Source organism: Nerophis lumbriciformis, linkage group LG01 (genome assembly GCF_033978685.3).
Source record: "Nerophis lumbriciformis linkage group LG01, RoL_Nlum_v2.1, whole genome shotgun sequence".
Taxonomy (NCBI): domain Eukaryota; kingdom Metazoa; phylum Chordata; class Actinopteri; order Syngnathiformes; family Syngnathidae; genus Nerophis; species Nerophis lumbriciformis.
Window position 1 is genome coordinate 11,342,287 of NC_084548.2, and position 25,474 is coordinate 11,367,760.

General features: G+C 40.2%; 1 protein-coding gene across 1 annotated transcript in view; it reads right to left on the bottom strand.

Moving 5' to 3' along the window:
- Nucleotides 1-703: 703 nt before the first annotated feature.
- Nucleotides 704-25,474, bottom strand: part of ajap1 (adherens junctions associated protein 1) — a 131,040-nt gene continuing 106,269 nt past the window's right edge. Inside the window, exons 3-6 of the mRNA XM_061974658.1 lie at nucleotides 20,536-20,623; nucleotides 19,039-19,281; nucleotides 6,495-6,626; nucleotides 704-1,403 (exon numbers count right to left, since the gene is read on the bottom strand). Coding sequence (XP_061830642.1) covers nucleotides 6,554-6,626; nucleotides 19,039-19,281; nucleotides 20,536-20,623 — 404 coding nt within the window. The 3' untranslated portion in view covers nucleotides 704-1,403; nucleotides 6,495-6,553. The remainder of the gene's footprint in view (nucleotides 1,404-6,494; nucleotides 6,627-19,038; nucleotides 19,282-20,535; nucleotides 20,624-25,474) is intronic.

Here is a 25,474-nt window from a genome sequence, read left to right on the forward strand (position 1 = left end):
AGGGTAATACCCGGAAATCATTTTGGTGATTTTAACCCCCAATTCCAACCCTTGATGCTGAGTGCCAAGCAGGGAGGTAAGGGGTCCCATTTTTATAGTCTTTGGTATGACTCTGCCGGGGTTTGAACTCACAAACTTCCAGTCTCAGGGCGGACGCTCTAACCACAAGGCCATTACAGCATTTTATAAGAATGAGTATTTGTACCTAACTTTTCTAACTTCTTTCTCCAATTCCATGGCAGTTGTCAAAATAATTATCATTCCGCAAGAAATTATTGCATTTGGTGTTGGACAATTTTCTATGAGGTTTGTTGTTCACTTTGGAGGTTCTACTCTTTGAATAAACAGATACCTAGTTGTATTCCTTTTTGGCTTCTTAAGACTTTATGCATATTAAAACAAAAAATAATCATGCGTGGGTCCTACGTTTGTATAAATGCAATACACCAAAACTGATATCTGGCAATCACTAACTTTTGATTGTGAGGCTCCTTTTACCTTATCATTGTTGCTGCATTATAAACAAATTGTAAATTATAATTGATACTCAAACAGCATTAAAGTAAAAAAAAAAAGTGCGAGAGAGCGGGACAGACCTGAGGCAGTTAAATGTCCCATCCTCCTCTGTGCAGATGTGAAACAAGCTGAAGCTCCATAAAGCTCTATGAAGGTCCCTGTCACTCAAATCAGGAAAAAGAACATCTGAGATGGAAGTATTTAATTAACAGTGACAAATCCGAAGAGCTTTGGATCTTCATTGTCGGGTGTTGGCAGGGTTTTCTGTGTAAAAAAATAGCACTGTTCTGTTTTAACAAATCATATTTTCCGTCGAAACACCGTTTTTCTTCCTTCGCTCGGTCTTCCCAGCCTATTAAGTGTTTTATATAAATATGTTTTTGACACCTCCCCTTTTTCATACATTTCTTAAAACTAGTTTAGAACATATCCAAATACATTTGTAGCATTTTCACATTTCTTAAAAAACAAACAAACACAAAAACAATGTCGTCGATACAAGGTTAATATAGCACTCTTTGTTTTGTCCGTTTGTTGGCAATGAAACTTCCCTCTCTGTCCAGGTTGTGGCACATAGTGGCGTAATTGGCACATTGTTCAGAAATACAGTTCATCCTCCACCCGCAGAAGAGCCGTTGGGTGCCTTTTGTCGAATGTCAAATATGTATCAGTGATTAGAGATATCGGTCGCAGTCTTTGTCCACGCGCGTCCCTCGTGAATGCACCCCAATTGTGTGCAGTCCGCATCGTAATGATGGTTACAAGTGTGTAGCGCTGTGACTGCTCCGTTTGTCATCTCTAGAAAAATAAATATCTTCACCAGTGTCCAAGGAGAGATCGCACTACTTTACAAAAGAAGCTGTTGGTTTCTTGTGTCCTTTTGGATCCTGTGGAGAACAACAGGAGAATTACCCCGTGATTATGAAACAGATATTTCATTCCATAGCATGGTTCAGGGTAGGGATTGGATGTGGGTGATATGAACTAAAAAACATAACAATAATGTAGTATCGACTATATACTGATCAATTACAAACCCCGTTTCCATATGATTTGGGAAATTGTGTTAGATGTAAATATAAACGGAATACAATGATTTGCAAATAATTTTCAACCCATATTCAATTGAATATGCTACAAAGACAACATATTTTTTTTGTGCAAATAATCATTAACTTTAGAATTTGATGCCAGCAACACGTGACAAAGAAGTTGGGGAAAGGTGGCAATAAATACTGATAAAGTTGAGGAATGCTCATCAAACACTTATTTGGAACATCCCACAGGTGTGCAGGCTAATTGGGAACAGGTGGGTGCCATGATTGGGTATAAAAACAGCTTCCCAAAAAATGCTCAGTCTTTCACAAGAAAGGATGGTGCGAGGTGCACCCCTTTGTCCACAACTGCGTGAGCAAATAGTCAACCAGTTTAAAGGGGAACATTATCACCATTTCAGAATTGTTAAAACCATTAAAAATCAGTTCCCAGTGGCTTATTATATTTTTCAAAGTTTTTTTCAAAATTTTACCCATCACGCAATATCCCTAAAAAAAGCTTCAAAGTGCCTGATTTGAACCATCGTTATATACACCCGTCCATTTTCCTTTGACGTCACATAGTGATGCCAATACAAACAAACATGGCGGAAAGAACAGCAAGCTATAGCGACATTAGCTCGGATTCAGACTCGGATTTCAGCGGCTTAAGCGATTCAACAGATTACGAATGTATTGAAACAGATGGTTGTAGTGTGGAGGCAGGTAGCGAAAACAAAATTGAAGAAGAAACTGAAGCTATTGAGCCATATCGGTTTGAACCGTATGCAAGCGAAACCGACGAAAACGACACGACAGCCAGCGACACGGGAGAAAGCGAGGACGAATTTGGCGATCGCCTTCTAACCAACGATTGGTATGTGTTTGTTTGGCATTAAAGGAAACTAACAACTATGAACTACGTTTAGAGCATATGAAATACATTTGGCAACAACATGCACTTTGAGAGTGCAGACAGCCCAATTTTCATCAATTAATATATTCTGTAGACATACCCTCATGTCCGCAGGCCAGGGAAGCTAGGGTCGATATTCTTCTCTGGATCATCTTTGGGACGGTGTGAGCCAAGACATCCAGGGGGTTTAGCTCGCTCGTCTGCGGGAACAAACTGCCGCCATTGCTTGCCGTGCTACCGAGGGTCCTTTGTCCCTGAATTGCTCACACACTCCGGCAGATTCAATGGGGGTCTGGCGGCAGATTTCTTTGACTTTATCGTTGGGAATGCATCTGCTTTGAGTGTCGCAGGATATCCACACATTCTTGCCATCTCTGTCGTAGCATAGCTTTCGTCGGTAAAGTGTGCGGAACAAACGTCCAATTTCTTGCCACTTTCGCATCTTTGGGCCACTGGTGCAACTTGAATCCGTCCCTGTTCGTGTTGTTACACCCTCCGACAACACACCGACGAGGCATGATGTCTCCAAGGTACGGAAAACAGTCGAAAAAACGGAAAATAACAGACCTGATTTGACTCAGTGTTTGAGAAAATGGCGGATTGCTTCCCGATGCGACGTCACGTTGTGGCGTCATCGCTCTGAGAGCGAATATTAGAAAGGCGTTTAATTCGCCAAAATTCACCCATTTAGAGTTCGGAAATCGGTTAAAAAAATATATGGTCTTTTTTTCTGCAACATCAAGGTATATATTGACACTTACATAGGTCTGGTGATAATGTTCCCCTTTAAGAACTACATTTCTCAAAGTGCAATGCAAGAAATTTAGGGATTTCAACATCTACGGTTCATAATATCCTCAAAAGGTTCAGAGAATCTGGAGAAATCACTCCACGTAAGCGGCATGGCAGGAAACCAACATTGAATGACCGTGACCTTCGATCCCTCAAAACCCGACATCAATCTCTAAAGGATATCACCACATGGGCTCAGGAACACTTCAGAAAACCACTGTCACTAAATACAGTTGGTCGCTACATCTGTAAGTGCAAGTTAAAACTCTACTATGCAAAGCGAAAGCCATTTATCAACAACATCCAGAAATGCGGCCGGCTTCTCTGGGCCCGAGATCATCTAAGATGGACTCATGCAAAGTGGAAAAGTGTTCTGTGGTCTGACGAGTCCACATTTCAAATTGTTTTTGGAAATATTCGACATCGTGTCATCCGGACCAAAGTTGAAGCGAACCATCCAGACTGTTATCGACGCAAAGTTCAAAAGCCAACATCTGTGATGGTATGGGGGTGCATTAGTGCCCAAGACATGGGTAACTTACACATCTGTGAAGGCACCATTAATGCTGAAAGGTACATACAGGTTTTGGAACAACATATGCTGCCATCTAAACGCCGTCTTTTTCATGGACGCCCCTGCTTATTTCAGCAAGACAATGCCAAGCCACATTCAGCACGTGTTACAACAGCGTGGCTTCGTAAAAAAAGAGTGCGGGTACTTTCCTGGCCCGCCTGCAGTCCAGACTTGTCTCCCATCAAAAATGTGTGGCGCATTATTAAGCGTAAAATACGACAGCAGAGACCCCGGACTGTTGAACGACTGAAGCTCTATACAAAACAAGAATGGGAAAAAATTCCTTTTTCAAAGCTTCAACAATTAGTTTCCTCAGTTCCCAATCGTTTCATGTAGAATTTGTTTTCGAATTCTACATGAAAAGCTTAAAAAATGTGTCTCCTCAGTTTCCAAACGTTTACTGAGTGTTGTTAAAAGAAAAGGTGATGTAACACAGTGGTGAACATGCCCTTTCCCAACTACTTTGGCACGTGTTGCAGCCATGAAATTCTAAGTTAATTATTTTTGGCAAAAAAAAATTAAAGTTTATGAGTTTGAACAACTTTGTAGTGCATTCAATTGAATATGGGTTGAAAAGGATTTGCAAATCATTGTATTCCGTTTATATTTACATCTAACACAATTTCCCAACTCATATGGAAACGGGGTTTGTACTTGGTATTGTTACGGTCAATATGTGTACATTCAAGAGCACTAGCTTGCGGTGAGCATACCCTCCTACGGTGTGTTGTGTAGCATGTTTAGCCTTTCTATCACTTTGGCCTCGTTTCGATTTTTTTTCCCCTAAAGTGACACAGATCGGATATTATTTGCCAGTCTCAGTCCTCCAAAGTGATTCAAATCTAAACTATTCATACCAGATTTGGGCCACATCAAGAGGTAGTCAAAATCCGATTGGATTCTGATCTTTTCAAATGTGACTGCAGTCTAAACGAAAATGCCACTTGAATGTGACTTTTACGTCGTCCTGGGGCGAGCTACGTAATTCGTGTCCACATGAAAAGTTGCGGCCTGCCAGCGAAAGTAGATACGTCATCATAACATCCGGTATTGTAACGGTCAATATTTGTATCGATCCACCCACCTATGTTTACATTCAAGAGCACTAGCTTTCGGTGAGCATACCCTCCTACGGTGTGTTGTGTAGCATGTTTAGCCTTTCTACCACTTTGGCCCCGTTTAGGTTTTTTCGCCCTAAAGTGACACCGATCGGATATTTTTTGCCAGTCTCAATCCTCCAAAGCGTTTCAAATCTGATTGTTAGGGGTGCCCCCAAAAATAATAGACTCACACCTGAATCCCGATTTTCATTTAATCCAATTCTAAATTGATTCATAATTTTGGAGAACCGATATAAAACAATAATCTATGCACTTACATCACCAGCCAATTGGAGCTTTTGTAACCTGTAACCTGTTTTGAAAAGTTCTTTATTTTTTTATACCAAATAATATATTGCAAGACTCTGTTTTAATCGACAATCGATCCTGAATCGAATGGAATCGTGAGTTGTTGTAAGATTCCCATGCCCAACGGTTATCTTTTTTTTACGGTATTGTTAAATATGCTTAAAAAGTACTTACAGTATACGCACACTGAAATCTTTTGACCATTTTTTTATTTAAAGTATACTTTCATTGGAAGAAGAAACATGACATGTTGTTCTAGCTTCTGTCTAATCATCTGGAGACATTCCATTGTAATTATCTCCCAAGACCCAATTCGGAAACACAAATCAAAAAATAAAATTAGGGCCGCTTTTCGATTTTTATTATATATGGAAAATATTTTTAAAACAAACAAAAAAAAAGGTTGATTTTTATTTAAATAAAAATAAATACATTTGGATTTTGTGCTGTTTTCCTTTGATGGATTGAAATGTTTCCAGATAAACACAAAAATCGAAAGAAATGTTCATCCAAAATGTAAAAATACGTGTTTATCTGTGTAATGACAAATTGAACCGGAAGCATGTTTATGTTAGTGTGTAAACAACCAGCGATTAATGCACTTGCTGCTTCTCCAGGCAATGAGCGGTATCACATACGTTTATGAAAGTGCGGTCATCAATCACAGTTTTACGGTAACTAAAATTTAAAACTTGAATAACAACAGTCAGGAATTTTACTGCAGTTTTTCCATTAATACCGGCAATCGTCACATCCCTAGGTGTGGCTGTGGTTTGTCCGTGATCTGAAATCAATATCTAAGGGTAATGCTCTCTTAAAAAAAAACCATGAGCCTAAGAAACACATTGACTTTGCAGAGATAATAAGGGATTGAACGTCTTCAAAAAAACGCAGCATCAGAGAGCGAATCTCACTGAGACAAACGTATGTCCAGGATCAGCCGGATGCTCTTGTCACACAGGAAATTTTTTTTCATTTTCAAATCTAGGTCAATAGCAGACTGTATAGCTTCTCCACCGAGCCTTTAGCAACACTGCAGGGCCACAGGATGCATTTAACTTTCACTACAAACCCCGTTTCCATATGAGTTGGGAAATTGTGTTAGATGTAAATATAAACGGAATACACCTCGGATAAGCGGAAGAAGATGGTTGGATGGATGGATAGATGGATGGCACAATCGCGTTGTATAGAATACTGCGTTAAATTGGGCTGCATTATATTGTACTTTCACATTCAAACACAGTACCTACCGAAGCATGAATTTGGTAACTCTCATCCCACAGGAAGCGACCAGGGACCGTCAAACCCGTCAACAAGAGATCTCGAACCATTTTTCCGACACAAAGGCAACAGGAATCAGTTGTCTTTCAGAGGGGGAAGGCCTGCGGATTGAGAGAAAATACTTTAGAACACGGCGCTTACATAGCTGGCAATTTGATTGATTCTACAAACCCCGTTTCCATATGAGTTGGGAAATTGTGTTGGATGTAAATATAAACGGAATACAATGATTTGAAAATCATTTTCAACCCATATTCAGTTGAATATGCTACAAAGACAACATATTTCATGTTCAAACTGATAAACAATTTTTTTTTTTTTTGCAAATAATCATTAACTTTAAAATTTGATGCCAGCAACACGTGACAAAGATGTTGGGAAAGGTGGCAATAAATACTGATAAAGTTGAGGAATGCTCATCAAACACTTATTTGGAACATCCCACAGGTGAACAGGCAAATTGGGAACAGGTGGGTGCCATGATTGGGTATAAAGGTACATTCCATTAAATGCTCAGTCATTCACAAACACGGATAGGGCGAGGGTCACCACGTTGTCAACAAATGCGTGAGCAAATTGTTGAACGGTTTAAGAAAAACCTTTCTCAACCAGCTATTGCAAGGGATTTAGGGATTTCACCATCTACGGTCCGTAATATCATCAAAGGATTCAGAGAATCTGGAGAAATCACTGCACGTAAGCAGCTAAGCCCGTGACCTTCGATCCCTCAGGCTGTACTGCATCAACAAGCGACATCAGTGTGTAAAGGATATCACCACATGGGCTCAGGAACACTTCAGAAACCCACTGTCAGTAACTACAGTTGGTCGCTACATCTGTAAGTGCAAGTTAAAACTCTCCAATGCAAGGCAAAAACCGTTTATCAACAACACCCAGAAACGCCGTCGGCTTCGCTGGGCCTGAGCTCATCTAAGATGGACTGATACAAAGTGGAAAAGTGTTCTGTGGTCTGACGAGTCCACATTTCAAATTGTTTTTGGAAACTGTGGACGTCGTGTCCTCAGGACCAAAGAGGAAAAGAAGCATCCGGATTGTTATAGGCGCAAAGTTGAAAAGCCAGCATCTGTGATGGTATGGGGGTGTATTAGTGCCCAAGACATGGGTAACTTACACATCTGTGAAGGTGTCATTAATGCTGAAATGTTTTGGAGCAACATATGTTGCCATCCAAGCAACGTTACCATGGACGCCCCTGCTTATTCAGCAAGACAATGCCAAGCCACGTGTTACATCAATGTGGCTTCATAGTAAAAGAGTGCGGGTACTAGACTGGCCTGCCTGTAGTCCAGACCTGTCTCCCATTGAAAATGTGTGGCGCATTATGAAGCCTAAAATACCACAACGGAGACCCCCGGACTGTAGAACAACTTAAGCTGTACGTCAAGCAAGAATGGGAAAGAATTCCACCTGAGAAGCTTAAAAAAATGTGTCTCTTCAGTTCCCAAACGTTTACTGAGTGTTGTTAAAAGGAAAGGCCATGTAACACAGTGGTGAACATGCCCTTTCCCAACTACCTACTCAGTGGCCTAGTGGTTAGAGTGTCCGCCCTGAGATCGGTAGGTTGTGAGTTCAAACCCCGGCCGAGTCATACCAAAGACTATAAAAATGGGACCCATTACCTCCCTGCTTGGCACTCAGCATCAAGGGTTGGAATTGGGGGTTAAATCACCAAAATGATTCCCGGGCGTGGCCACTGCTGCTGCCCACTGCTCTCCTCACCTCCCAGGGGGTGATCAAGGGTGATGGGTCAAATGCAGAGAATAATCTCGCCACACCTAGTGTGTGTGTGACAATCATTGGTACTTTAACTTTAACTTTTTACTTTGGCACGTGTTGCAGCCATGAAATTCTAAGTTAATTATTATTTGCAACAAAAAAAATAAAGTTTATGAGTTTGAACATCAAATATGTTGTCTTTGTAGTGCATTCAATTGAATATGGGTTGAAAAGGATTTGCAAATCATTGTATTCCGTTTATATTTACATCTAACACAATTTCCCAACTCATTTGGAAACGGGGTTTGTATAACAATATTATTACTGAATAGGTATGCAATTACCGCTAATCATATCGCCAACAAGTCAAACAAATAGACAGCAGGAATTATGAATACTTAATACAAATGCCACCAGTACACTTAGCAAGCAGTGTGCTTAATAATTGAAGACACGTCGGGTCTGTTTGCACCAGATGAATTACTCCTCCTTCCCTGGCAGCATAATAAATCTGTTGCAGCGTTTGGATACAATAAGTAAGTGTGACCATCTTTGCATGCCCAGCAGCTCAGATGACAGTTACTCTTATCCGCTGTGACAGCGAACGCTGGTAAAACGACAAAGCTTCCCGTCGCACGACACATACAGTATAACGTTGGAGGTATTATACCCCAAAAGGCAATGTTTTAATGTGGCGCACGCCTGCCATCGTCCTCCACAAAGCTAGGGTGATCTTAACCGGGAGTGAAGCACATTCACGGCGATGATACACGGGTGTCGGTTCAGGGATGACGCGCAACCTCTCGGTAAACAGGTAAACATGGATTTAAGCGCCGCCACTTTATTAAACAACCGCCGACGTGTTGTGCAAAGTTGTCAGATATCACAGTGCAAGGCTTCGGGGATGCAACGTTGACTTTTCAAAATAATACACCTGTCTGCAATTTTCCATCAGGCAGAAAAAATATAGCCGGAGAGACTTCACAGCCCGTTTCACCGCATCTGTGAGCCGAGTCATTACGCAATGACAACATTCCCTGCTAGATTTTCATTTTGGTTTGCAGCTTAAATGCACAGAACACACTGAAGGGGGGGCTCGGGACTTTTGGGCAGGCAAGGTTTATTTTATAGGAGGCACAACAATGCCTCTTAGCTTCAGCTCCACAACACAGGTTACCCCATACTTGCCAACCTTGAGACCTCCAATTTCGGGAGGTAGGGGGTGGTTGGGGGCGTGGTTAAGAGGGGAGGAGTATATTTACAGCTAGAATTTACCAAGTCAAGTATTTCATATATATATATATATATATATATATATATATATATATATATATATATATATATATATATATATATATATATATATATATATATATATATCCTCCCGCGACCCCGAAGGGAATAAGCGGTAGAAAATGGATGGATGGATGGATGAATATATATATATATATATATATATATATATATATATATATATATATATATATATATATATATATAAGAAATAATTGACTTTCAGTGAATTCTAGCTATAAATATATATTTATTTTATTATATATATATATATATATATATATATAAATAAAATAAATACTTGAATTTCAGTGTTCATTTATTTACACATATACACACACATAACACTCATCTACTCATTGTTGAGTTAAGGGTTGAATTGTCCATCCTTGTTCTATTCTCTGTCACTATCCTTCTAACCATGCTGAACTCTGATGATGCATTGCTGTGTGGCACGCACAAAAGTGCTTTCATCAAATGCACTAGATGGCAGTATTGTCCTGTTTAAGAGTGTCACAACATTGCTGTTTACGGCAGACGAACCGCTTTACTGTAGACGTTGTTTATATTGTGGGAAAGCGGACTCAGGTCCGCATGGAGCTGGTGGGGGCGTGGCCTCCAGCTCGGCCTGAATTTCGGGAGATTTTCGGGAGAAAATTTGTCCCGGGAGGTTTTCGGGAGAGGCGCTGAATTTCGGGAGTCTCCCGGAAAATTCGGGAGGGTTGGCAAATATGGGTTACCCCTGAGGCACGAACATTGAATGCAGAGCAGTCGTGCATCTTCAGGGTTAGCACTTGGGATAGTTTTGGGCTTAAACCACCAGACAGTATCATTGTGGGCTTCATTCGGGGGTCAGCAACCCGCGGCTTTTTAGCACCGCCCTAGTGGCTCCCTGGAGATTTTTCAAAAATGGAACAAGATGGGGTAAAAATATATTTGTTGTTTTAATATTGGTTCTGTATGAGGACAAACATGACACAAACCTCCCTAATTGTTAGAAAGTCCACTGTTTAATATGTTTGTGTTTATGTTTCACTGATGACAGTATTTTTGGCCAGCGCCGTTTTGTCCTACTAATTTTGCTGGTCCTTGAACTCACCCTAGTTAGTTTACATCAGGGGTCGGCAACCCAAAATGTTGAAAGAGCCTTATTGGACCAAAAATACAAAAACAAATCTGTCTGGAGCCGCAAAAAATTAAAAGCCATATTATATACAGATAGTGTGTCATGAGATATAAATTGAATTAATATGACTTAAAGGAAACTAAATGACCTCAAATATACCTACAAATGAGGCATAATTATGCAATATGTACATATAGCTAGCCTAAATAGCATGTTAGCATCGATTAGCTTGCAGTCATGCAGTGACCAAATATGTCTGATTTGCACTCCCCACAAGTCAATAACATCAACAAAACTCACCTTTGTGGATTCATGCGCAACGTTAAAAGTTTGGTGGACAACATGAGACAGAAAAAGAAGTGGCATAAAACACGTCCTAGAAAGTCGCAGAAAGCTATACATGTAAACAAACTAAGGTGAGTTCAAGGACTGCAGAAATTAGTAGGACAAAACGGCGCTCGCCAAATACTCGAATCAGTGAAGCATGTTTAATATAAACAGTGTGTTTATAACAAGTGAAGTGAAGTGAATTGAATTATATTTATATAGCGCTTTTGTCTAGTGACTCAAAGCGCTTTACATAGTGAAACCCATTATCTAAGTTACATTTAAACCAGTGTGGGTGGCACTGGGAGCAGGTGGGTAAAGTGTCTTGCCCAAGGACACAACGGCAGTGACTAGGATGGTGGAAGCGGGGATTAAACCTGCAACCCTCAAGTTGCTGGCACGGCCGCTCTACCAACCGAGCTATACCGCCCTAAACAACAAATAGGGACGTTTGTGTCATGTTTGTCCTCCTACAGAAACCATATTAAAACAAAACTTTTTTTTTTTCCCCCTCAACTTTTTCCATTTTTCATACATTTTTGAAAAAGCTCCAGAGAGCCACTAGAGTGGCGCTAAAGCGGCTCTAGAGCCGCGGGTTGCCGACCCCTGGTTTACATTTACAACTTTCTCCGACGCTGCCACGGAAATACGTGTTTTATGCCACTCCTTTGTCTCATTTTGTCCACCAAACGTGTTATGCACAAAGGTGAGCTTTGTTGATGTTATCGACTTGCGTGTAGTGCTAATAATCCATGCTAACATGCTATTTAGGCTAGCTGTGTGCACATATTGCATCATTATGCCTCGTTTGCAGGTATATTTGAGTTCATTTAATTTCCTTTACTTATGTCCTCTGTGTCTTTAATTTATATGTGCATGTCTCATGACACATTACCTGTATGTAATATTGGCTGCGTTTCTGATTGTGTGTCATGTTGTTCCAGACCACAGCAAACGTTACCCAGCTTGCAAAGATTGTAATAAATCAATGAAAAGAAGACAGCGTGTCCTTTCCTTTAACTTGGGCACACAAATCTATACCTTTGGCAGTTTTAAGCCAGTAATTGCCAGGAGTTATCTCACCCTCTGAGACACTTACTTAATGTGTTGCCTTCATTATAACACTTACAGAAGGCTGTTACCTTTTTGCGGCTCCAGACGGATTTGTTGTTTTGTATTTTTGCTCCAATATGGCTCTTTCAACATGTTGGGTTGCCGACCCCTGGCTTAATTCAATGGGATGTGTAAGGCAAATACATGAAATGATAAGAAGCAATTTATTAGGCATTAATTGGTTCCTGGACATTTGTATTTCAACGTTAAGTTAGGTTACCCACTGCTTTTAGTGGGTAAATAATTTCAATTGATGAAAAAAAGTCCTATTACATACTCATTTTTAAATTTTTTATGCAAAATAGGGGCGTCCTGATCCAATATTGATCCAATATCAGCAACATATTGCATCTAATAGCTCCTTTACAAGAAGCTCTGCAGCGCCTTGACTGGAAAGCCAGTTAACTTCTACTGTAAATGTATTTTAAATAAGCACACAATGTTCGTCTTCTCTTGTATTTTAGTGAAGCCATTTACAAAAGGTAAACATGGTAGGCTGAGTGCTACTAGGAGCTACCAGCTACGCAACAACCAAGCACACAATATCACACAAGCTAGACATGCGTAATAAGTGTCTTTAATTGAACAATTTTGCAGTCTAAAACAACACATTTGTCAACATAAACAAGTATCAAATATGAGTTTCAAATTACAAACCCCGTTTCCATATGAGTTGGGAAATTGTGTTAGATGTAAATATAAACGGAATACAATGATTTGCAAATCATTTTCAACCCATTTTCAGTTGAATATGCTACAAAGACAACATATTTGATGTTCAAACTGATAAACATTTTTTTTTTTTGCAAATAATCATTAACTTTAGAATTTGATGCCAGCAACACGTGACAAAGAAGTTGGGAAAGGTGGCAATAAATACTGATAAAGTTGAAGAATGCTCATCAAACACTTATTTGGAACATCCCACAGGTGTGCAGGCTAATTAGGAACAGGTGGGTGCCATGATTGGGTATAAAAGTAGATTCCATGAAATGCTCAGTCATTCACAAACAAGGATGGGGTGAGGGTCACCACTTTGTCAACAAATGTGTGAGCAAATTGTTGAACAGTTTAAAAAAAACCTTTCTCAACCAGCTATTGCAAGGGATTTAGGGATTTCACCATCTACAGTCCGTAATATCATCAAAGGGTTCAGAGAATCTGGAGAAATCACTGCACGTAAGCAGCTAAACCTGTGAGCTTCGATCTCTCAGGCTGCATCAACAAGCGACATCAGTGTGTAAAGGATATCACCACATGGGCTCAGGAACACTTCAGAAACCCATTGTCAGTAACTACAGTTGGTCGCTACATCTGTAAGTGCAAGTTAAAACTCTCCTATGCAAGGCGAAAACCGTTTATCAACAACACCCAGAAACGCCGTCGGCTTCGCTGGGCCTGAGCTCATCTAGGATGGACTGATACAAAGTGGAAAAGTGTTCTGTGGTCTGACGAGTCCACAATTCAAATTGTTTTTGGAAACTGTGGACGTCGTGTCCTCCGGACCAAAGAGGAAAAGAAGCATCCGGATTGTTATAGGCGCAAAGTTGAAAAGCCAGCATCTGTGATGGTATGGGGGTGTATTAGTGCCCAAGACATGGGTAACTTACACATCTGTGAAGGGGCCATTAATGCTGAAAGGTACATACAGGTTTTGGAGCAACATATGTTGCTATCCAAGCAATGTTACCATGAACGCCCCTGCTTATTTCAGCAAGACAATGCCAAGCCACGTGTTACATCAACGTGGCTTCATAGTAAAAGAGTGCGGGTACTAGACTGGCCTGCCTGTAGTCCAGACCTGTCTCCCATTGAAAATGTGTGGCGCATTATGAAGCCTAAAATACCACAACGCAGACCCCCGGACTGTTGAACAACTTAAGCTGTACATCAAGCAAGAATGGGAAAGAATTCCACCTGAGAAGCTTAAAAAATGTGTCTCCTCAGTTCCCAAACGTTTACTGAGTGTTGTTAAAAGGAAAGGCCTTGTAACACAGTGGTGAACATGCCCTTTCCCAACTACTTTGGCACGTGTTGCAGCCATGAAATTCTAAGTTAATTATTATTTGCCAAAAAAAAATAAAGTTTATGAGTTTGAACATCAAATATCTTGTCTTTGTAGTGCATTCAGTTGAATATGGGTTGAAAAGGATTTGCAAATCATTGTATTCCGTTTATATTTACATCTAACACAATTTCCCAACTCATATGGAAACGGGGTTTGTACTTACACACACACCAAACCTCCAGGGCAGACGAAGCTTATTAGAAAATATCCAGTAACAATGCTCGCATGAATTATTGTGACCGCTAGGTTTCGCCCAAAAAAACAAGGTTGATGAAACCTTTGCTAACATTTTGCACTACAAAAGTATGTATGATCGTATCGGATCAATATTACATCAAGCGCCAATATTGGCATCGTATTGGAAGTGAAAAAGTTGAATGGGGACATCCCTAGTGCAAAATGTATCTTTAATGTATGCCTAAAACAGACATTATTTTAACTGGGGGCCCACATTGAGAGAAAACAATTTGTCTGGGGGCCAGTGTGTATGTTTTGTTAAGATATATATACTGAACAAAAATATAAACACTTTTGCTTCCATTTTTCATGAGTTGAACTAAAAAATCTAAATATTTTACTATACACACAAAATACCTATTCCTCTCAAATCTTGTTCACAAATCCGTGTTAGTGAGCATTTCTTCTTTGCCAAGATAATTCATCCCACCTCATCAAAATGCTGATTAAACAGCATGACACAGGTGTTCCTTATGCTGCCCACAATAAAAGGCCACACTAAAATGTTGGTCCACTCCTCTTCAATGGCTGTGCCAAGTTGCTGGATATTGGCAGGAACTGGAACACGCTGTCGTATACGCCGATCCACAACTTCCCAAACATATTCAACGGGTGACATGTGAGTATGAGTATGCTAGTTACGCCAGACGCCATCGAATGTGAGCATTCGCCCAATCAAGTCGGTTACGACGACAAGCTGCAGTCAGGTCGAGGTCACGATGAAGACGACAAGCATGCAGATAAGCTTCCCTGAGATGGTTTCCCACAGTTGGTGCAGAAATGATTTGGTTATGCAAGCCAATTGTTGCAGCAGCTGTCCGGGTGGACGGTCTCAGATGATCAAGGAGGTGAACCTGCTGGATGTGGAGGTCCTAGGCTGGTGTGGTTATACGTCCCTTGGGCCGGATTGAACATCCTAATGGGCCGTATAAAGCCCGCCCTAAGACAATGCTGAGGTCATAATATCTTAATGAAATACCTGTTGCCGAAATACCACAAAAAGCCTAACAAAATGAGTTTTGTTTGCTTAACTAAGATACATCTAGTTTTTGTGCGACATCATGCGCGATTGCCATCGATCTTTCTGGAAAAAGTAAGAAACCAAAGAAAACCAGTAAACACGCATCCAAAATGAATCATTTTATGATGACCCATGGTCTTGTGCGATATAATAGCACTTCATCTGATGTTGCGCATGACAGCAGTTTGAATTCCAAAGTTTTGTGTAGCAATTTATACGACCTCAGGGACATACCGTATTTTTCGGGCTATAAGTCGCAGTTTTTTTTATAGTTTGGCCGGGCTCCAGTGCGATTTATCATACTTGCCAACCCTCCCGTATTTTCCGGGAGACTCCCGAAATTCAGAGCCTCTCCCGAAAACCTCCCGGGACAAATTTTCTCCAGAAAATCTCCCGAAATTCAGGCGAAGCTGGAGGCCACGCCCCCTTCAGCTCCATGCGGACCTGAGTCCGCTTTCCCACAATATAAAAACGTCTACAGTAAAGCAGTCCGTCTGCCGTAAACAGCAATGTTGTGACACTCTTAAACAGGACAATACTGCCATCTAGTGCATTTGATGAAAGCACTTTTGTGCGTGCCACACAGCAATGCATCATCAGAGAGGGTGTTCAGCATGTTTAAAAAGATAGTGACAGAGAATAGAACAAGGATGGACAATTCAACCCTTAACTCAACAATGAGTAGATGAGTGTTATGTGTGTGTATATGTGTAAGTAAATGAACACTGAAATTCAAGTATTTCTTTTGTTTATATATATATATATATATATATATATATATATATATATATATATATATATATATATATATATATAGCTAGAATACACTGAAAGTCAATTATTTCTTATATATATATATATATATATATATATGTATATATATATATATATATATATATATATATATATATATATATCCATCCATCCATCCATCCATTTTCTACCGCTTATTCCCTTCGGGGTCGCGGGGATATATATATATATATATATATATATATATATATATATATATATATATATACATATATATATACATATGAAATACTTGACTTGGTGAATTCTAGCTGTAAATATACTCCTCCCCTCTTAACCACGCCTCCAACCACGCCCCCCGCACCCACCCCCCGAAATTGGAGGTCTCAAGGTTGGCAAGTATGGATTTATATATGTTTTTTTCCTTCTTTATTACCGTATTTTTCGGACTGCAAGTCGCAGTTTTTTTCATAGTTTACTCAGGAGCGACTTATGTGTGAAATGATTAACACATTACCGTAAAATATCAAATAATATTATTTAGCTCATTCACGTAAAAGACTAGACGTATACGATTTCATGGGATTTAGCGATTAGGAGTGACAGATTGTTTGGTAAACGTATAGCATGTTCTATATGTTATAGTTATTTGAATGACTCTTACCATAATATGTTACGTTAACATACCAGGCACGTTCTCAGTTGGTTATTTATGCCTCATATAACGTACACTTATTCAGCCTGTTGTTAACTATTCTTTATTTATTTAAAATTGCCTTTCAAATGTCTATTCTTGGTGTTAGGTTTCATCAAATAAATGTACCCAAAAAATGCGACTTATACTCCAGTGCGACTTATATATGTTTTTTTCCTTCTTTATTATGCATTTTTGGCAGGTGCGACTTATACTCCAGTGCGACTTATATATGTTTTTTTCCTTCTTTATTATGCATTTTTGGCAGGTGCGACTTATACTCCGGTGCGACTTTAACTCCGAAAAATACGGTATGCATTTCCGGCAAGTGCGACTTATACTCCGGTGCGACTTATACTCCGAAAAATACGGTAGGCGCCGATCCCGTACGGACAATGCCGAGCACCCACGTGGAATTTATGGCAATTTTCAATCTTTTAAAAAAAATTTGAAAATCAATCTTGATGTTGGTAATTTTGTGGTGAATTTGGTCCAAATCATATAGTCTACAATTAAGAAAGTCTAACCAAAATGTCATTATGCCCAATATACAACCACTGACACAATCTACTTGACTTTGAAATTAATGAATGAGTGAATGAAGCGCATACTTACTCAACAGCACTAAGGGTGGCAGTATGAACAACACCAACACTGTCATAAACATGTGCCATATAGCGAAACCACACTAAACAACAATGACAAACACATTGTGGAAGAATATTTGCACCGCAACACAACATAAACAATACAGGACAAATTCCCAGAATTCCCTGCAGCACCAACTCTTCCAGGACGCTTCAATATAAACAAACCCCATTGGTGGATCTACACTGTAATGATACCACGTACAATAGTCAATACTACTATGATTACATCGATATTTTTTAACATCACAAAATCTTCTTTTGTTTTTTTTTTAAATTTATATTATGTTTTTAAACTCAAGAAATATGTCCCAGGACACATGAGGACTTTCAATATGACCAATGCATGATACTGTAACTACTTGGTATCGGATTGATGGGGGGGTATGGTATTTTTATTTTTTTATTTTGTCATAAAGAAATACAATCATTTGTACTTACGGACTGTATCCCTGCAGACTGTATTGATCTATATTGACATATAATGTAGGAACCAGAATATTAATAACAGAAAGAAACAACCCTTTTGTGTGCATGAGTGTAAATGGGGGAGGGAGGTCGTTTTGGGTTGATGCACTAATTGTAAGTGTATCTTGTGTTTTTTATGTTGAAAAAATGTTGTAAAAAAATTAAAACACATTTAAAAAAAAAAATTTTTTAATTTCTTGTGCGACCCGGTACCAATCGATCCACGGACCGGTACCGGGTTGGGGACCACTGGTCTAGTATGTTCACTATTTTATTTAAGGACAGACCTGCAATAAGAAACATATGTTTAATGTACCCTGAGACTTTTTTGTTAAAATAAAGCCAATAATGACATTTCTTGTGTTTCCCTTTATTTAGAAAAGTACGGAAATACTTTTGGTACCGGTACCAAAATATTGGTATCGGGACAACACTAATACACACACTGAGCACCCACTGACAGAAATGTAGATCGGCGCTGTCGGAGGCAGATATTTACATAAATCCGAATTCAAGTGTTACTTCTTTTATTTCATAATCATATTACAAAACAGCTAGTGTTTTTCTTCCATTTGTGGTCTTTTGGTTGTCTGCAAATACTGTGTGCTTAACCTTGAGTGAGGAATGTAAGAAAGAGAGATACTCATTTCTCTTATCTAGCCTTATGTCCAGGTGCGGAGGACAATGGGCATGTGTTTTGGCTGGAGGGACATGACTGCGAGGGTGGGAGGGAGAGAGACTTGATAGGGGAGAGGGTTTTTCATGGGTGGGGGGGCAGACCATCTTAGCGGCGCGATTGAATGTTCTATGCTGGACTGGTCTCAGTATATATACAAAGCTTTGCAAATATATATTACAAAATACCTATTCTGTCTCTGGTGGTTTTTCTACTCAGCTTTAAGTGTCGCCAAACGCAACAGCGCCTAAGCTCAGGGACATACAGTATTAGGGTGGATACAATATGCCACTGTAGCGGTCCATACACAAACATAACCCAACACATGACATGAGTCTCTGTCTGACAAGTACCTGTTTCCATTGTAAGCCGTCTTGTAGACCGGCGTCTGCTGGATCATCTCGTCCGTGTAGATGGGCACAGCAGTCCGGACGCACTCGCGAGAGCACTGCAAGCTGTCGTTGTAGGCAGTGAAGATGTCCACCTTGCTGGAAACCCTGGCCGGGGTGAAATCTGTCAGGTTTTGGCAGCTTTCTTCCTGCTGGTGAATCTTACGCTGATGGCTATTGTGGCGGCCATTTCCTGACTGTGCACAGCTACAAAAACACGTACCAAAGACAAGAAACCAACATAAAATCATACCTTGCGCCTCGGGATTTCTGCCATACAGTGCAGGTATAACTAGTGATGGGCCAAACGATGCTTAAGTATCAATGCATTATGAAACACCGTTAATGTGACCGATACAGCTGCTGTGTCGTTTGACTGTGAAGCATCAAACTGTGTTTATCAGGAAGCTTCTTTCAGAGGAAAGAAGAGGCATTTTTAAAATTGTTTGGATCCAAATGGAATTATTAAAAGGGAAAGGCTCTGCAGAAGCGTGGGATCATTTTGATCTTATCGCCCGATATAAGGTAAATGTGTTTACTATTTGAGTCACTGACAATAATTGTATGTTTTTATTCCATTCTGCATGGATAATAAAAAAAAAAAATTTATTTACCGTATTTTTCGGAGTATAAGTCGCTCCGGAGTATAAGGCGCACCGGCCGAAAATGCATAATAAAGAAGGAAAAAACCATATACCGTATTTTTCGGACTATAAGTCGCAGTTTTTTTCATAGTTTGGCCGGGCTCCAGTGCGACTTACATATGTTTTTTTCCTTTTTTATTATGCATTTTCGGCAGGTGCGACTTATACTCCGGTGCGACTTATACTCCGAAAAATACGGTATAAGTCGCACTGGAGTATAAGTCGCATTTTTGGGGGAAATGTATTTGATAAAACCCAACACCAAGAATAGACATTTGAAAGACAATTTAAAATAAATAAAGAATAGTGAACAACAGGCTGAATAAGTGTTCGTTATATGAGGCATAAATAACCAACTGAGAACGTGCCTGGTATGTTAACGTAACATATTATGGTAAGAGTCATTCAAATAACTATAACATATAGAACATGCTATACGTTTACCAAACAATCTGTCACTCCTAATCGCTAAACCCGATGAAATCTCATACGTCTAGTCTCTTACGTGAATGAGCTAAATAATATTATTTGATATTTTACGGTAATGTGTTAATAATTTCACACATAAGTCGCTCCTGAGTATAAGTCGCACCCCCGGCCAAACTATGAAAAAAACTGTGACTTATAGTCCGAAAAATACGGAACTATTAATTGTATCTGCATGTCAAATGTAGTGACTTAATAATAAATCCAGCACTCGGCGCCGTTATGAGACAGCAACACAGTATCAGTGCAGTGTAGATGCGGCTTTATTCACCCATCACTAGTTATAACAATGTGTCATCGCAGTTGATAAAAAGTAAAGAAACTTTCCTACCAGTTTTTAAGGACGAGTGTTGTGATCAAGGCTGCGATAACCATAATGAGAGACACAGTGATAGTGATTATCTGGTGAACTGCCAAACCTAAAATACAGCAAAGGCACAAGAACAGAATCACAATTATTAGTGAACAAAAGATCCCGCAAATAAGCATCATTCTTGTCATCTGGTTCAAACACTGATGACATCTATTAAACAAGACAGGAACAAGGAATTAAACAGAGACAGAATTAAATTTGGCTCAATGAGGAGAAATGCGTACACCTGTACCCTTGTACAGTGTCACCAGGCTCTGACGAAAGATTGCACGCCTCCTCTTTTATTTGGACTTTCCCTCATTACATGGCAACGGCTGTTTCTAAGGGAAGGGGGTCATAAACAGCCATCGCCTTTGATTACAAACAGTTCAAAGAAAAGGTCGTAAAACAGTTCAAAGAGGAGGTGCCTGGAGGGGAGTCAGGCCCTGCTTCCTCTTCGCTTTGTAGATCTCGGGTCAAGACAAAATCTTTCTGTGGATTACAATACATCAAAGAAACAGAAGCCTCATGTCGCTCCACATCCTACACAGTGGAGTTTTACAAGCCTTTTGTTTGGTAGGATCGGGCGAGCTGAACTCAATGTAACACAAAGTTATGTGATAACTTAGATACAATTATTCTGACAAATAGTTTTAAAGATGGTCAAGAGCAGGGGTGTTGTTTTAATTGAGAGCCACACAGCAGTAATGGCTGCTCTCAGATGGCTGTTTGTAACAGTGAATAATGTATGAATGGAAATGTATGGATTCGCTTCATGATATTAATACACAATTGCCTATGCATTTGATTACAGTATTATATTTTTTTTCACGAACACTGTTAAAAAAAATTTGGATTTTTCTGGAAGCTCAGTCCCTGGAATTTTACTGTAAAATTTACAATGGTTTATAAAATAGGATCTGCAAATGGAAATAAAACCTATTACAGGTTTTTAAGGTAAAATGCTTGTCACGGCACATGCGCAGTCCCACATGCCTTCTGCTGTAAACTCTGCTGGCTCCCCTGCTCGCTCTGGCCGCATCGTGCCGGCACGGCTGCAGGGGACCAGCAATCTGCGCACCTGGGACTGATGAAGGCGAGCAGTATAAAGACCAGCGGACCAGAAGATCCGGGCCGGAACGTAATCACCGGTTCCCGAAGTAAGTATCTCGTCTCCGGCTTGCCTGCCGCGTACTTGATCTTTCTCTGTGTCCTCACAGTTCCCGTGTCTTATGTCCCTTGTGTTTCCCGCAGTACTTCCCGTGTCTCCCGTGATCGAGCTGTGTGCATCGACTTTCCTCTGGACTTTGGACTGCCTCCCTCGATCCTCGACCCCTGCTTGGACACTGACCCTTTTGACGCCCCGCTATAGCCCCCCCCGACTTCCTGCCTGTTCACGGACCTCCGAGCTCTGCCTTGTCCCTCCTGATCTTCCGCCTCTCGCTCAACACTACCAGTAACACTCAACAGCTAATCTTCACACACAGTCACACACCATACACACTTTGGATCTAGTCACACTCCATTCTCTAGTTTATATTAGTATTGTTTATTATTTTATATATATTTATATATATATATATATATATATATATATATATATATATATATATATATATATATATATATATATATATATAGAGAGAGAGAGAGAGTTTATATGTATATATAATAAATCATAGAGCTACTAAGCCCCCCTGTGGTCTGTGCCGTCTACACTCTCCCCGCAATATTTGTATGCAGTATGTGTATTTCCTTTTCTGTCATGTACTTTATAAACACATTCTTTCCAGGCTTTCATGGGGCACATAAAACAATGTGGTGGGCCATGAGTCTGACACCAGTGATCTAAAGTTAGTGAACTTCCCCCACAACATTTTACTGTAGCTCTGTGGTTCTCAAACGTTTTTCACTAAGTACCACCTCGCAAAAAACTTGGTTCTCCAAGTACTACCATAATGACCAACATTAAAATACAGTAGCATAATAGGCATAAGTAGGGCTGGGCGATATATCGAGTTTGTAAGATATATCGATATATGTTTAAACAAGATATTAATTAAGAAAATATTGTAATATCGATATAGTTTTTTTCACGTTAAAATGACCAAACGCCGCTTATTTGTTGTGTTCCTTGTTCTCCCCGCAATACCTCATGGGCTATTAAACCCCTTCTCTTCCCCCTTCCAAGCGGTTCTTGTCGATTTTTTCATCTGAGTTTGATACATGCTGAATTATTTGTTATATGTTATGTAGAACTAATATTTTTCTATTTTATTTATGTTATGTAATTCTGAGCTACTTAAACCACCAACACCAACCACCAACACTGTGTTTGGATATCAGAAAATATAACACTGCGCATCAATCAAGTGATTCCTTGGCTTACCACTAGATGGAACACTAGTGGCCAGTTTTGGCACTAACGCGTTACAAAGTACACTCCGAACTATGCCTCTGCTCATCATTCAGCACTGAAGATACACACACTCTGTCAATTCTCTTATATACTGTTGCTCTTGCATTCTAGACTTCTAGAGTGTTTGATTATCACATCACTCTAAATGTATAGACTATAAAATTCACAAACATAAAGAGGGATGTTAGTGGGCCAGGCTAATCTTTTCTTATCTCTAAACTAAAACTGGGGAAATGTGTAGTGTTCTGGGCTTCAAACATGATTTAATTTCATAATTCCTTGAGAGAGAAAAACGCCTGGTTAGGCTTTGTGTATGTAGTGTGTGCCTTCCTTGATTTACAGCTATGTTGTTATTGTGCATGTTATGTTGCAGCTATTTAAAATAGTTGTGTCAATTTATTCTGGTCTGAAATAAATTGGCCCTTTGAAACATATCTTTGTCTTTGTGTGTTGTATGTAGACCACATGGCTTAGCAGAGTTCAGTGATGCAAATGCATGTCAAGTTGATCAACAGATTGTATTATTCTCCAGTGCAATAACAGTACTGAAATGAAGGCTACAAGGGCATTAAAGGGGGCCTTAAAAAAATTCAAAAAAATATATAAGTAACTAAATACACTGCTCAAAAAAATTCAAGGAACAGTTTTTTATCAGGGTATGGCATGAATTCAATTGCACTTTTCTGATAAGGTTTTGGTCAGGTACGTGGCAGAGGGGGTTGTTAATCAGTTTCAGCTGCATTGGTGTTGATGGAATTATCAACAGGTGCACCAGAGGGGCAACAACGAGATGGCCCCCAAAACAGAACTGGTTTTGCAGGTGGAGGCCATTTCAAGTTCCTCCCTCTTGATCTTTTTTAATTGTTTTTCCACAAGTGTTTGCTTTAGCTAGAGTCATTATCACGACTGGGAGCATGAGGCGATTTCTTAACCCTCCTGAAGTTGTGCAGATTGTCCTACACCTCCAGGATGGCACATCCATGTGTGTTGTGCAAGAAGATTTGATGTGTCTCCCAGTACAATCTCCAGAGCATGGAGGAGATTCCAGGAGACAGCCAGTTACTCTAGGAGAGCTGGACAGGGCCGTAGACGGTCCTCATCCCATCAGCAGACCGATATCTACTGCTTTGTGCAAGGAGGAACAGGTTGAGCACTGCCCGAGCCCTACAGAATGACCTCCAGCAGGCTACTGGTGTGAATGTCTCTGCACGAGGGTGGCCTCAGGGCACGACGTCCTGTAGTGTGCCCTGTGCTCACTGCTCAGAACCGTGGAGCTCGATTGGCATTTGCCATAGAACACCAGAATTGGCAAGTCTGCCACTGGCGCCCTGTGCTTTTCACAGATGAGAGCAGGTTTACCCCGAGCACCTGTGATAGACGTGAAAGGGTCTGGAGAAGCCAAGGAGAGCGCTATGCTGCCTGCAACATCATTCAGCATGACCCGTTCGGTGGTGGGTCAGTGATGGTCTGGGGAGGCATTTCCATGGAGGGACGAACATACCTCTACAGGCTAGAGAACGGCAGTCTGACTGCCATTAGGTATCGGGATGAAATCCTTGCACCCATGGTCAGACCCTACGCTGGTGCAGTAGGTCCTGGGTTCCTCCTGGTCCACGACAAGACAAGAGTATGCAGACAGTATCTGGAGGATGAAGGAATTGACACAATTGAATGGCCCTCACGATCACCTGATCTAAACCCGATAGAACACCTCTGGGACATAATGTTTGGGTCCATCAGACGCCGCCAGGTTGCTCCTCAGACTTTACAGGAGCTCACTGATGCCCTCAGACAGATCTGGGAGGACATCCCACAAGACACCATCCGTCGTCTCATTAGGAGCATGCCGCGACGTTGTCAAGCATGCATACAAGCACGTGGGGGCCACACAAGATATTGAAAATAATTTTCAGTTGCAGAAGTTGAATTTAGGCAAAATGGAAGAGCCTGTCAGATCATTTTTTCACTTTGATTTTTAGGGTGTCTATATACTGAGCCCTCTGTAGGCTGAAAACTTTTATTTCCATCAAAAGATTGTCATGTCTGTGTGATCATGTTTTGTTTTAGTCATGTTTTGTTTAGTTATTGGACTCTTTAGTTTCTGGCTTTTCACTCCCTTGTCTTGTTTCCATGATTACCCATTAGTTTCACCTGTTCCACGTTTGGACTCATTGTGCACTCTTGTTTGTCACCATAGCAACCCATTAGTTTTCACCTGTCACGTCACGCACCTGTTTCACGTTTTGAGTCACGCATCTGTTTTCGTTAATCATGTATGTAGTATTTAAGTTCATTGTTTTCAGTTTGTCTTTCTGGTGACATCCCACATTTATGCTCTGCACATTTCTGACACTTTTTTCATCTCCATCGTTCACGCTGTTCCTTTTGTCCATGCCAAGTAAGTTTTGTTTATTAATGCCACAGTTAGTGTTTTTTTGTTGTTCATAGTTTCTGCCTTTGTGCAAAAATTTGTTTTCATAGCCAAGTTGTTTCTCCGCC